This window comes from Scomber japonicus, chromosome 2 (genome assembly GCF_027409825.1).
Source record: "Scomber japonicus isolate fScoJap1 chromosome 2, fScoJap1.pri, whole genome shotgun sequence".
Lineage (NCBI taxonomy): Eukaryota > Metazoa > Chordata > Actinopteri > Scombriformes > Scombridae > Scomber > Scomber japonicus.
In genome coordinates this window covers 23,254,782-23,269,579 of record NC_070579.1, presented here as the reverse complement: position 1 = coordinate 23,269,579, position 14,798 = coordinate 23,254,782, and the positions used below count along the sequence as shown (strand labels likewise).

Below are 14,798 nucleotides of genomic sequence, written 5' to 3'. Positions count from 1 at the left end.
TCTGGCTTTGTCAGACCAAGCACATCATCTGAGAGAAAATAAACTGCTGGATGGGGAATAAATTAGCTTAATCATCTTAACGCTTGCTTACTCACTGTAGTCAAACTGATCCTTTGTGTCATTTGTGTTGTTTGATGCAAACATTACGGTTCAACTGTTCCTCAGTTTATCCCCCCTGTTTATCGCGTGTTTGAAACATAGTAAAATGAAGAAAGGGCTGGTTGAAAGACAAAATAGAGCGACTGGATTTGGTATTCACAGTATTCAGCATGTTTTGATCGGTAAAGCACTTTTTGACCTTCTTGTACTATTATACATGTACAGTACATACCATATGACATGCATCCACAGAGACCCACACACATATACATCTGATAAAGTGTTCCACATTACATTAAGAGCCTTCTTATTAAATAATTCATAATAGAAAATCAACAGTTAATGCACCTTTACAGTAAATGTTTTACTCCTGGTTTTACATTAGAATCAGTAAATGATTGGAATCAATAAATAACATTTTATATACTCTGAAACTGGAATGTACATTGTTTTTAAGTGCTTGACATCTGTTGCATTGTTTGTCCAAAAAAACAGGCATATTGTTTTTTTAATTTAAGTCCCACGTAGGGTCTGCATGGGGTCACATTTTCGGTGGGGTGCTACCTGTTGCAGCTTTGTCAAATGGTGAACTTGCCGGACCTTGGGTCACCACTGCAGTCCCAAAAAGCACTCGCCCTCCAGTGGGAGTGTCAGACCTTCCCGCTGTGCCTCCTTGCTTCTCCTCTGCCACCTTAGTCTGCTGGTCTCTGTTCTTGGCGCCCTCCTGTGAGCCAAGCTTGATTGGCCCGAGGACACTTTTGGCCACGGTGGTCAGCTGGCTGACAAAGCTCGTCTTGTCTCCAGGGGAGACAGGGCGTGACTTACAGAGGGAAGGTCCGCAGAGGGAGGGAGTGACGGCGGTAGGGGAGGGAGAGGGAGAAGGCGAATGCTCCTCCACCACTTCCAGGCGACATTTGTCCTCCCAGTCAAGGGTTCCCCGGTAGCAGTTGACAGCTCCAAGTCCCTGCCTTACCTTCCCCAGAGAGAGTGACTGCCCATGTGGAGGGACGACGGGAGCAAGAACCCGAGCTGGGAGTTTGGGGCTTCTGGAGCCAAAGTCTGGAGTCCTCGAGTCACTGCTCTCAGCTCCAGCCTTTCTCAAGCTGTCCCCCATACCTGATGGTTTAAATGTTTTGCTCATGCTCAGAGGACCTCCTGTCACAGTCATGCTCATGCCAATGCATTTATCTGAAGAAGTAGCAGAGTTCTCGGTGAAGGCAGCACTTGGTAAACCAGGCCTACTAGGACCACTCTTGTTGTCTCCATCCTGCTTTGGTTCAGTTTTGCCCGCTAGCAGCTGCCCTTGGGGATTTTTACTGTTTGATGACACACTTTTGGTAGCCTTGGGGTCAAACTCTTTTGTTTTTAAGTCTGCTTGACCCTTGAGGATCTTATCAGGCTCCTTCTGAACAGAGTGACTTCCTGTTGTTTTGGTAGGAGTGCTAGGAGTTGTAGTTTTAGTGGTTTCTGCAGTTAATCTGGAGCTGTGGCAACCGTGTGAACTCAAGGGCAGCTCACCTGTATGAGGTTTTCTTGTTAAGGATGAGAGGGATACTGTTGCTCCAATTCGACTCACTCTCTCCAGGACTGTCCCGGTCTCAGTCTCCCTCTCTTTCTCCCTCTCCCGTCCTCTCTCCCTCTCTTCCCTTTCCCTCCCGGCCAGCAGTGTTTCCCTGCTAAGCGGTGACTCCTGTCTCCCCAGCCTCCTCACAGGCTTCAGCACACCAGTCTCTGGAGTTATTGATGATGGTAGCGGTGAAGGGTTAGATGGTAGATTTTCTCCGTCTGTCTCCAGAAGGCTCTGGAGCCCAAGCTCACAGAGAAAGGCATCCTTACGGTACTCAGAGTGCTGCACCTCCAGGCTGTGCTTCCTCAACGGACCCCCCAGTCCTCCCGTCGAACTGGACTGGGTCAAAGGCGAGCCCAGCTTCTCTGCTGACTGAACCCGCTTAAGAAGAGGCGAACGCGGGGGCTCAGCACTCTTGGGTCTGGGACGAACTACCGGTGGTGAGGAGTGGAGCTTGGCAGGGAAGGACTGGGTGGTGTTCGAGCTTCCGATAGTGTGGCCTGGCAAGGGGGGAGGCGAAGACTGGGTAGGGGAGGGGGTGTGGGCTAGTGGGGATAGGGGGATGTTGCCGGCAGACTTACAACGGGCAGAGCGATACTGACGGTGGAGTTTAGGGGAGAGGCCATGCAGGGAGCTAGGCCTCATGTGCTGAGAGGGAGCAGGGGAGTTTGGAGTGCTGGAGGCTGGAGAGCTGCTCTGGGATGAAGCGCCTGAAGAGAAAAGAGAAAAGGAGAAGTAAGAGAAATTTAAAAGAAAAAGGTCATTTTTATTTGATTTTTTTTTTACTAAATGGTACTCCACCAATTTAGCTCCTGTAACATTGTCGGAATAATGATGGACAAAGATAATTTTTTTGTTCCATTTCTTGTGAAAAACCAGGTATCTTTGTTACCAACAATACAACTCAATTTTGTTCACTTGACCCTACAGATCAAGAGCATGCCACAGAGGTCTGATGACCTTCGTTCTTTGATTTTTTCTGCCCCAACGTCATCATCACATGCAGAGATTTCGAGCAGCTCCTTGCTTTATGAAAACACTCAATACTTTTGATTAAACTGCTTTCAGAAAGGAAAAATTAAAGAACAACCCCCCATTAAATGAAGGAAACTACCTGCTTCATTTTCATACTTAAAGAAGAAATTATAATCCATGAGTCAATACTTTATATTCAACTGATGTGTAAGTATACACCTCTGTATAATTTAACTTGACCCACTGGATTTTAGCTCTAAGGGCTAGTATAATTTATGGCTATCAAAGCTAACTTTTTAAGCTAACTAAAAGAATAATTTCTAATTCTCTGTTCTAGAAATGATCTGATCAGTATAACTCTGTGAAGCTTTTAAATAGTAATCTTTCTAATGTGAAGTGATCTGTGAATTTCTATCTTAACGCTTTTGTGTGCGTGTGTAGTTCCAGTGTCCTACCCAGGTATGAGGGTTCAGGGGTGGAGCGATAGCCCTGAGTGGGGGACCGGGCAGACAGGCTGTGAGTCGGGGATCCAGGAAGACTCTCGCTGGAGGACAGAGAGCGATTTAGGGAGGACAGGCTCCGGCTGGTGTGGAGGAGATTGGACTGCTTTGTGATCTTGCGGAACAATGAGTTTCGTTTCTTACTGCAGGAGACAGAACAGAAGATGATAAGAGACATTTGAAGTGGGATTGATATATCTGGGCAATACATTAATCTTGCCTTTAAAGGCCAATATCTGTGATTGTTTAATGAGGTTATAGTGTATGGATAGAAACTGTTTATGAATCTGGTGGTTCTGAGAAATGCAGAAATGCAATATGACAGGATGCTCTCGATTGTTGATCTGTAGAAGGAGACCAGCAGCTTTTCACTCAGGTTGTTTTTCCTGAGTATTCTCAGGAAGTGGAGGCGCTGTTGTGCCTTTTTAACAGTCGCAGAGGTGTATAGTGACCATGACAGACAGTCTGTGATGTGGATACCAAGGAATTTGAATGAGTGAGCTCTCTCCACCCACACATAATTTATGAAGAGAGGCTGGTGGTTTGTGTTGAGTTTCCTAAAGTCGATTATGAGTTCTTTTGTTTTTGTAGTGTTGAGGGTGAGGTTGTTAGCAGAGCACCAGGTCCTTGACTTCCTGCCTGTAGGTGGACTCATCACCACCTGTAATAAATCCGACCACAGTAGTATTGTCTGCAAACTTAATAACAGAGTTAGAGGGAAATGTTGGTGTGCAGTCAGAGGTGTATAGTGAATAGAGGAGGGGACTCAGCACACAGCCCTGAGGTGAGCCGGTGCTGAGTGATTGTGGAGAAAAGGTGAGAGCCGACTCTGACGGACTGTGGACGGATAGTCAAGAAGTCTTTAATCCAGCTGCAGGTGGGTGGGGGGAGGCCAAGGTTAAGCAGTTTATCTATCAGGATGTCTGGGATGATGGTGTTGAAGACCGTGTAAAGTGAATTCAGACATTTTCTTCTAAACACATTAAATAGGTCACAAATGTATTTCTAAAAAATGTGTAAAAAGCATTTCAACCATTTAGATTTGAATTGTGGAGCTAGGCTTCACAAACTGTGTTTCAAGATTTCTGTGTTCAGGATTTAGTGGGCGGGTCTGAAAATCACAGCCTCGTAACCCGTCCCTGCGGCTGTAGAGGTATAAATACATTCAGCGCACACTACTACTACTACTACTACTACTGCTACTACTACAACAGTCTACAGTTAGCCAATTAGCTGCCGAGCTGAGCTAGCAGCTGAGTTAGCAGCAGAAAGCTCTCAGACATAGCGTCCATGTTTCGGGTAGAGGTGGTGACTTTGATTGACAGGTGACACTTGGTAGGGGGCGGGGTTTCAGCGAACTCGGCGGGCAGATGCTCATTTTTACACAACATTGAAGCCTAATTTCATATATTTGGCGATTTTTTTAATCATTCAAATTTGGCAGAGTGGTTAACAACACACTTTTCTGTGGTATGTCAAACTTAGAACACATATTTATTTTTACTTTACATGGACTTTAAAGGCGGAGGAGTAATCCACAAAAAGCATCCTGACGTAGCCGTTCCTGTGTTTGAGGTGGTTCAAGGCAGTATGGAGAGTGATGGATATGGCGTCATCTGTGGATCTGTTAGGCCTGAACGCAAACTGGTGGTGGACCAAGGATGGAGTGAGGCTGGCTTGTGTGTGTTTGAACACCAGTCTCTCAAAGCACTTCATTATGAGAGTGGTGAGGGCCACAGGTCTGTAGTCTGCTACGCAGTTTGAGGATGGTTTCTTCGGGACAGGGATGATTATTGCTGACTTCAGGGAAGGGGGTACAGTGGCCTGAGCGAGAGATAAATTGAAGATGATGGTAAAGACAGGAGAGAGTTCGTTGCAGCATGCCCTGAGTACCTTCCCAGGTACTCCATATGGGCCGGTAGCCTTTCTTGGTTTCACCGCTTTGAGAAACCTCGTGCTGTTGAATAGTGAGGGCAGGTATATCAGTGACCAGGGAGAGTGGGGTGGAGGAGCTGCTGGTCTCAAAGCGGGCAAAGAAGTTATTAAGCTGATGCCTTTATAGTTGGTGAGATGTTGAAGCCCCTGCCACACACGTCTCGGGTCGTTAGCCGAGATGGAGTCCTCAATTTTACCTTTATAGGCCAGTTTGGCAGCCCTGATCCTCCTCCTCAGATCAGCCCTAGCAGTGGAGTCGAGAGCTCTGTCCCGTGCAGTGAGGAGTTTGTGTACTTCTGAGGTCATCCATGGTTTTTGATTGGGGAAGATCCAGATGCATTTATTTACAGTTACATTGTTAATGCAGGTATTGATGTAAAAAAGTACAGTTTCTGTATACTCCTGAAGATCCAGTTGTTCAAACAGGGACCATGTGTTTGAAAAAGAGTCTTGGAGTTGTGAGAGTGCTCCTTTGGGCCATGTTGTTATATTTTTGATATTTGTTTGAAATGCACAGGTGCAATTAATAACATTAGTAACAATTAATGATGGCTGTATTTAGTTTTTCCAAAATCATGACTCTGATACAGAACATGATGGTTCACCAGTTGCCACTAGATACGAAGGCACAGGCTGTCAAAAATACAATCAGATATATTTACAGTATTCTTGTGTACATTTTAATTATACAAGTATATTGCACTATATGAAAGAAAAAAAGACAAACCCATTTATTATTGACTATAATATAGAACAGTCTGCTGGTGAAACATGAGATCAGCTACTACAGTAACACTGTGCTGTGGAGCAGGTGCATTGGTAACTACCTGTCCTGGCCGTCCTTCCCCATGGTCCTCTTGTTTCGTCGGGCCATCTTACACTTATAGCTGGCTTTGCGGGCAGGACCCACTTTGATGGAGGTGTTCTCAAAAGGTGTAGTTGTGACTGTCACCTTGTTACCACTCTGCAAAGATCAATGTTGATAGATTAGTTTCTATACAGATGCTTTAAACTCTCCCAATGTCAAAGTTATTTTCTGTATCTACCACAAACTGACCTGCTAATATGTTGCCTAGATTCACAGAATCCATTAGCAAAAGCTACATGAGAGCTGCAAGCACCTTTCCTTGAAATCGACTACTTAATAATAGACAATTAAGTGGCTCTTCGTTGATGGAAACAGAAAAATGAGAGAGAAATATTGGTTTTACCAAATCTACAGTGTAACTGAGAATGAGCAGACCCAGTGATTCCTACCTTGAGGATGAGCTCCACCACCTCAGTGTGGACCAGACCATGCACAGGCTCCCCGTTGACATGAGTGATGAGGTCACCAGCACACAGACCAGATTCCTGTGCGGGGCCGCCCTCCTCCACATGCTACCAACACACATAACATTTTGAGCACATGACAGGGAAACATCAATTATATTTTAGTATTTAGTATTCACAGTTCAGTATTAAACTACTTTGCAATAACTAATACTACTAAATGTTCAGAAATTACAATAAAATAATTGTAAAATAAAGCTAAATGCATAAGTATCTGACTGATTCGAAAACTGAGGTCAATCATCAACTTTCAGCATTATTAGATATTACAAAATCTCGTGTTTCAACCATCTATCTTTCTGTATAACAGCTCCTAATTCCTAATTCATCCTTTCTCTCTAATTCCAATTATTAAACAATACAAATTTGCTTCCTTTTTAGTTCAATGATCTATTTTAATACTAGATTTATCCAATAGGAATTTAAAATGCTCATTCTTCATCTCCACCTCGCTGGACGAGAAGAGATTTCAGCTGTTTGACCAAAAGGTAACAGCAATTGGATCCTTTCTACTCTTACATGTATGGTTGCCTTGTAGCAAGGCTATCACCAACAATCATAAAATAGCTCCCTATAATTTTCTGTTGATTAACTAACTAATAAATCTGCTCATCATTTGAACTCTCACTACAAGTTTCTTACCCAAACAATATGATGCACGCTGTAGATGTCGCTGTCTCCAATGTAGACCCTGATGGCCCTGAGGGTAAAGCCGTACTTCTTTCCAGAGCGATGGATGGTGATGGGGGAGCGCAGAACGCTGACCGCTGGGCAGAAGTCTCTGCTGGGTGAAGAGTCACGGGATGACGGGTTGGAGGAGTACGAGTGAGGAGACATGGGGCTTGCCAGCGGAGAGAACCCGCCATGCTGCTCCACTGGAGGAGAGGAAGAGAGTAAGCAGATACTGTATTTATGTGGCACAAACTTATATTTTTTAAGGGTTTTGTTCTATTCTTTCCTTACCTGATGGTATGATGACAGACAGGGCCGTGGCTGAGGCTGACTTAATGACTTTGTTGCCAGGTCTGGAGTTGCGTTTTTCTCCATCACCAGATAAATGCTGGTGGCGAGCCCTGCGGAGGACCAGGTCATTGGTGGCCCGGGCCCCCAGAGGGTCATACAGAGGGGTCATCACGTCCCGACTGCATGCTGCAGGACCTGGGGATAATGTGGTGATGGCTGTGGTGACTCCCACTGTCTCTCCATGTCTAGGGGACTTGTCTGTGAGGATGTAGAGTCATGCGGAAATTACAGTTATTTATATCTAAAATAGCATTTACAGGTGAAAATGGCAATATTAGGAAACGTCCAGTGACTCACAAGCTCTTTGTGATACCTTATAAATAGATCTACTAAGATATTACACACTGCTTTTTACCTCCTCCACAGTCTTTCACAGTCTGCTTTATTCTTCATCACTTTCTCTGTCTCCTCCTTCCTCGCTATGATCTTAATCTATTACTACCTCCGAGACGTTTGACCCACACACACCTGCTCCGTTGATCTCTTTTAGACTGTTCCTCTGCTCCAGGAGACTCGGCGAAGTAATGCTTGTCCCATCCAGTGAGGTTCCACGGACCTTGATGGGGGCCTGGCGGGACAGGAAGTCAGGCTCACCCTCTAAGGGAGAGGCGAAACGATGTGTGTCCATCAGGGCTGAGAAGCGTCGTCGAGCACCAAGAGGAGGACTTGCATCCCCTTCCATGTAGAGGGACTCTGAACAGGACAGCCGCTTCCTGCAAGAACACGCCATGGAAACACAAATAGTGTCTTATCAGTAAGAATACATATAGTAATACAATCAGATGAGACGATAAAGTGATCTTTTCATTGAATTATTTCTTTAATTAAATCAATAATGAGCTGTCGCCGAAAAGCATAGATGGAGATATGGAAAAAGGAAAATCCAATCTGTAAGGCAATGCATAATGAGCCACCTTCATCTTATCCAATTTTTCCATCCATTACAAATGTGGAATGATTTTATTTATGAATGTGGAGGGACTGAAATCCTGACATATGCTTTCTAAAGATTGAGGTGAAATGGAGTTATGGGATGTAATGGAAATCTTTTACTGTTGTGCTCTCTGTCTCAATCAGCCATGTGTCAGTTAATGTGATCTGGACTCGGCAGGTTGTATTCTTATCTGAGCTGCTGCATGACAGCTGCAGCCACAGAGCAGCCTTATATTTAATGAATCAAGATTCCAGGATGAGTGTAAATTTTTCATTTAGCTGGGCTAAAAACTGAAACCCTGAGGTACTGCAATGTGAGGTCTCCTTAATTTTCAATCCAGCATGAATAACCACTATCAGAGTCAGACAGATGTTACTTTTAGCAGATGAACAGCAGTGAAATTGTTTCTTCTATTTAACTGTATAGGAACAACATCACTTTGAGTGTACATATAGCACAGAAACACCTTTTATTCAATAGTCCTAGATCTACCAGTAATTATACTTATTCTAACTTAAAGGGAACGTTTCATGCACATTTCCAGGTCTTATGATATGACAAATTTCTTATTTATTTTACACTGGCCCTTTATGAAGCCCCTCAGTTCAGCCTCTGTCTGAAACAGGCCATTTTAGCTACTGTCTCTTTATGCTTCCAGAAGCTGCCTCTTACTAGACTTCCATCGGTTTGGGAGTATATGTTAAAGAAACAGTAGTAGCTGGATTTCACCTCTTGTCAACCTGAAATGGCAACTTCTCAAATACATTTGTTGATGCTCGAGCCCAAATCGGATCCGAAATATGTGAGTGCACAACATGAATCACTCACAGAACAACCTCAGCAACATGCTTGAACAATCTGACATCATTGTGAGTATGACAGTAGATAAAGGGAGAGTGACTTTGCAAACAGATTATTTAGAGCAGGCTGAACCCCTGACTTTTGACTTGGAAGGGAACATTATGACAGTATAAAAATAACAAACAATAACAAACAGTCACATTTGTGTTATTCGTAACAAATCATTAAAAAGAAACACATCAGACATATATTGGGTTTATCTGAGACTTTCCCAGGTTCCAAACTTGGGAGAGGTGGGATCTGTTGCCTGTTTTTGATTGGGTGAGTGTGAACTCAAGTTCTTTTTATACAAGAAGTGTCAAAATTGGTGTCAGAAAGGAGACAGGAAGCAGTTATTAGACACGTTAGGATTCGTGACAGTGAGGTTGTTGAAAGAAAACTTCAGGGAAACACCATCTGAGCACCTTCAGCCCATACTTACACAAGGATACAGAACACCCCACCTCACCATCAAATACATAAATAAACTATGGCTGGGCCTCATTACTCACACACACTCAGTACTCCCACCACTCACATCTCAGGGGATCCAGTCCTCCAGCTCTTGTCCCTCATGCTGAAGCTGCCCAGGCTCTCTCTCTTGGTCACCTTGTCCTCCCGTGGACCCTTATGCTCCCGACGGGACACAGAGGAAGTAGCTTTCTGCTCCAGCTGAGAAAGATGTTCCATGCTACTGTACACCTGCAGGGGGAAACCGTCAGATCAATAATCACTTGGTCTATTAAGAGTTGTTAACAGCTTAGGAAATAATGTTGTTGGTGAGAGCAAATCCAAAGTATTATTGCAGCTATGTTTCAGTTCTTAAATATGTATGTATTTCAAATATCAGCCTGGTATGGTACAATCAAGCCCGAAATTATTCATACCCCTTTTGGACATGCCACTTTTTGTTCAAATGTAAATAAAAGCTGACTGAAATATTTTTTTTTACCACAATGATGCCTTTTGTACATCGTCTTTTTATCTTCTTGGAGACGCCTGTGTCACTTCCGGTCAAAAAACAACTTGCTGGTTGAATAAAAGTAACTTTAAGTCAAAATTTGCCAGGGGTATGAATAATTTCGGGCTTGACTGTATATATTTTGCTCTGTAATATGAACTATGTTAAAATATGCAATGAAACTCTCCTTCTTAAGAAGCTTGCAACTTACGCTCTGTCTAGGGAAATCTGAATCTGTGTGTTTTTACAATTTTGGCATTAAAATCAAAATTTTATATTGGCACAATATATTGGATACTGGCAAATTCAATCTAAAAATACAGATACGCAAACTGTTTTTTACAGCCCACATGCGTTATGAGGATTTATCACAAGTTTAAATCATATTGATTGGTAGCGTCTAATATTTGGAGTTTATCAAGTACTCTCCAAAAACTCCAAAATAACAGTGTAATACAAAATTGTATTTTACATATTTATACTAAATATGTGCTACTACTATTATCCTGAGTTTTGGACGTGTGAATTTGTCCAGTTGGTTGTGACTAAGGGGTCATACTGGTGGAACTTGAGCAATTTGTTTAATGACCAAACTTTAATTTGGACCCAAAACAAACCTATTACAAATGTAATAGGAGACAATGACTATGTAGTGAGTCCTCTGGGGGTAGAATTAAGATGTGAGTGTCTCCTTTCAAGGTGGTTCTTTACATGTTTATCATTCATGTCTCTGTCTAATAAAGCAGAATGGCCAAATAAAAAGCACCAGAAAGATCTCTTGTTCTCATGCCTCAGTTAAGAATCTATGTGCATAATCTTAAGTCAATCTTAAATACTTCTACAGCTATTCAAAACTCCTCACTAGTCTTAACAGTTTCTTCAGTCTCTTTCTTTGTCAGTTCACAGGATAATAAACTGACCCCCAGCATCATGTGTTTGGCTTAATGGTTGCCAAAACATAGAAAAACAAGGTTTCACTATGTGAGCTAAAAGAGATGCACACAGTTACTCAGTCTCATTATGTGCAGAGTGACACAGGAGAGTGAAGCAGTGTGGGGGGGAGGACAACCAGAAGAGCCACGTTAAGGGAAGCCTAAAGAACATTCAGCAGTGCACAATGGTAACGAGTATGAGCGCTCTTCTCGGGAGGAAAACCAAAACGATGTGAACAGCCAGAACCAGAAGAATCTAAATATAATAAAGTGGGAAACGTTAAGATGTTTAGGAAAAGCTGTTCTGCATGATTACTCATGTGACATCTGTTTGCTTTTTCTTTTTATGTTTTGAAGTGTGATTATTTGTTGTAAGCCTTTAGGGGTTTTGTTATCACACCTGCACAGATGAGTAATTTGTAATCGCTGTTTTTTAATCATCTGATTTAATCTTTTTTGGAATCACTCTGATTCTGTATTCTAAGACTGCAAAGAAACTAACTGTCATCTGCTGTGAACAAGCATCAATATGCCTTAACAGGAAGTCACAGACAAATACTAAACAAAGTAAGAGAAGAAAGAAAAATAAGCTCTCACGTTCAATTCAGAGAAGTGCCCTTTCAAAATGTAACTGAACTGAAATGAATGCAAGTCTATGTAAATACCCCAAAAGAAACCGAGGTAAAATTGTGTGTGCAAGTGTGTGTGAATGCATACACATTTACAAGCCTTACACAGCACTTTCTTGAGGCTGTAACATGAACTTTGGTGCACAAGTGTTTTGATATTTTGATGTATTTTTGAGACATGTTTTTGGGATATCTGTTTTATGTTGTCTACAGTCATCGATTTTGCCGCCTATCTTGGCCAGGACAAAAGAAAATATGTTACATGTTTTATGTATGTGTTTTCAAATTGGATCCATGTTGGAATAAATAATCTATGGATTATAAATTATCCCTTGGATTAAGTGTTTTGTAGATACATCAATATTGAGTTGCATCTAAGGAATACTCTATTTACATTCTCGATGAATCTGTGATTTTTTTTCTTGAATTGTCATGACAAATGTCAGCGGTCATAAAATAATGAAAAATGCACATCATAAGCTCTCAAAGTCCAAAAAGAGATAGTGTTGTTTTGTCTGACCAGAACCACAACATTAATTTTACAATTATATAAATAAGAGAAATTGTCATGCTGGAGATGCTAAAACCAGCAATTTTTGCTGGAAAATAGTTACTGATTCATTCTCTGATTGACTAATCAATTAATCCACTAATCATTGCAGCTTTACATTGATATAAAAACTATATACATATGTATATCTACATGTATACACAATTTGCTGAAGACCTCATTTTGCATGTGTATACAGCAGAGCTCCTTGTTCACCTGCGTTGATCAGGCAAGGCCACTCAAGAGCCCTCAAATATAACTTCAGATAATCTCAAATATAATTGAAATCGGGCCCCTCAATGAGATGCTTCTGATTTACTGAAGAGCTCCTTCACAACTTCACAACCCAAGCATGAGAGGTTGGACCGGGTGAAAAACAGAGGGAAGGCAGATGGAAAGACAGAGCCAGAGAGAGAGAGAGGGAGAGAGAGAAAAGACATCATGAGGTGAGAAAATCCCATGCGAGAGGGCAAGTGTGACAGAAGGAACACACTGAAGAGGAGAGACACAGATCAGAGGAGCTGGCACGAAAGATGAGAAAGACAAATAGTTGAGGTCATTAAACACACATCTGCAGACAGGTAGAGAAACAAGGGCACAGAGAGGCGCTGACATTAAGGGTATGCAGACACCTGCATGGCTTAAAATAGAAACTGAAGACAAGAGGAATAAGAAGGAGTGGTTAAAAGTTACAACAACCAAGTCTGACTTTCTGCACCTCAGTCATGAGACCTGGATCCAGCCTTGAGGTGCTGCTCTCTATATGGTATGACCTCATTTTATCTGCCAAAAACTCTTATTCTCCTCCCTCATCTAATGCTGCGAAAGAATCCACAGTGCCAAGCAAGTGTCTGTGTAAAAAACTATCACAGGCTGACAGGTTAACAGAGTGAGATGGAGAACAAGAAAGAAAGAAAAAAGAAATTAGAGTAAAGTGACAAAGAGAGTAAGAGAGACAAAGTCAGACCTTGCTGAATCGAGGAGAACAGGAGGAGAACTGTCTGATCTCCACCGGCTCATCGTCATTGGTGTCATCCTCATCGTACGTATTGATGTGGTGATAACGATCCGAGCGGGCTGCAGAGGAGGGAGAGAAAGAGAGAATATATATGAGCTGTCAGTATAACATAAAACATGCTTTTCTGACTGTCCCAGAATGACTGTGCACTCGACAAAACCTAATATTGATCTAACTGCTGAGCTTTACAGACACATAAATCCAGACACACATACTATCGAAGTAGCTGGTGTCCTCCTCTGACTCCAGATGAGGGATGAACTCAGCCTTCTGCCTCAGCAAACTGTTCCAGTCCAGCTCTGTGAAGAATGAGTGCTGTTTCACCTCAAATGCTCCACCTAGTGGCGGGGGCACAAATAACACAACCTGTGAGGCTCATTCAAAATATGGATTCTTATAACAGCTTTAATCAATATTTTTTCATAATAACAACATATCAAATGACAGAGAGGCAGGTGTGCAATGTGAGAGGCAGCGCTCATAGTGATGAAGCTACAGAGAATTATCACCGGACTCTGCAGCTGCCCTTAGCTTTACAGAGCTCATAGTGAGTTTCAGCTCATTGTTTAGCTGTCCAGCTTCAACTTTACGGTTTTGGTACACTCTTGCTATTTTTACCCAGCACCAAACAACAGAAAAATTTAGTAACCAGCTGGTGAACATAGTGGAGCATTAACAGGCTAAAGAGGCAGATATTTCATTGATATAGAGTAAAAAACAGAGCTAAAGGAGAGTGGATACTGGACTTGAATTCACTAAGTGGCCTGAAAAACGACATTTGGGTAACCGAAGAATGTGTAAATAAGTAACTGTTTGCTAACAAGTTCAACATATCAACTTTAAAGGTAATGATATGACAGTGTTGTGTTCAGAAATTGTTTCTGCTGCCCACAAGTGGCCACAAAAATCAGTTATACAGGTTTAAAAATTAAGAAAAGAAAGAATTAAGCTGTAGCCAGGAGATGGTTACCTTTGCACAAACACTGAAAACAGGGGTTAAAAATTACTCAGTTTATGTAAGGAATAGAGAAACAAGAAATACAGTAATGTGTTTATTGCTGAGCTTTAGAGGTGCTGGTGAGCAGATTGTGCTACCTTTAGACATATCCAAACTACCTGTTTCCCTCTGTTTCTAGCTCTTTTGCAAAGCTAAGCTAATCAGCTGCTGATTCAATCTTCTCATGTAGCAAATTCCCCAAAACTATTTGTCATTTTTGTTGTCTTCTCTTGTTGAAAATGGCTGCTGATCGTATGTCTGATGCTAATTGAATACAAACAGTTAGTACCTGTGCCCAATCTCACAAGAGGGTTGGTTTGAAGCAGGGCAGAGATAAGATCCTGAGCATCCGCAGGTAAGGCTTCATCACCATCTGGCCAAACTATATCATCTGATAGAGACATAGAAGAAAAACATTGTCATTTTGAGTCACTTCTGAAGATGACAGATCACTGGCTGACCCTGATGGCCCATAATACCCTGCTTTTTCACCCAGGAAAAAAATT

At 42.2% G+C, this 14,798-nt stretch overlaps 1 protein-coding gene across 1 annotated transcript in view; it reads right to left on the bottom strand.

Moving 5' to 3' along the window:
- Window positions 1-640: 640 nt before the first annotated feature.
- mast1a (microtubule associated serine/threonine kinase 1a) overlaps window positions 641-14,798 on the bottom strand; it is a 72,163-nt gene continuing 58,005 nt past the window's right edge. The window contains exons 16-26 of the mRNA XM_053326645.1: window positions 14,582-14,683; window positions 13,511-13,633; window positions 13,245-13,354; window positions 9,744-9,907; window positions 7,900-8,144; window positions 7,372-7,629; window positions 7,051-7,283; window positions 6,334-6,456; window positions 5,904-6,040; window positions 3,097-3,284; window positions 641-2,376 (exon numbers count right to left, since the gene is read on the bottom strand). Of these exons, the coding sequence (XP_053182620.1) occupies window positions 641-2,376; window positions 3,097-3,284; window positions 5,904-6,040; window positions 6,334-6,456; window positions 7,051-7,283; window positions 7,372-7,629; window positions 7,900-8,144; window positions 9,744-9,907; window positions 13,245-13,354; window positions 13,511-13,633; window positions 14,582-14,683 (3,419 nt within the window). The remainder of the gene's footprint in view (window positions 2,377-3,096; window positions 3,285-5,903; window positions 6,041-6,333; window positions 6,457-7,050; window positions 7,284-7,371; window positions 7,630-7,899; window positions 8,145-9,743; window positions 9,908-13,244; window positions 13,355-13,510; window positions 13,634-14,581; window positions 14,684-14,798) is intronic.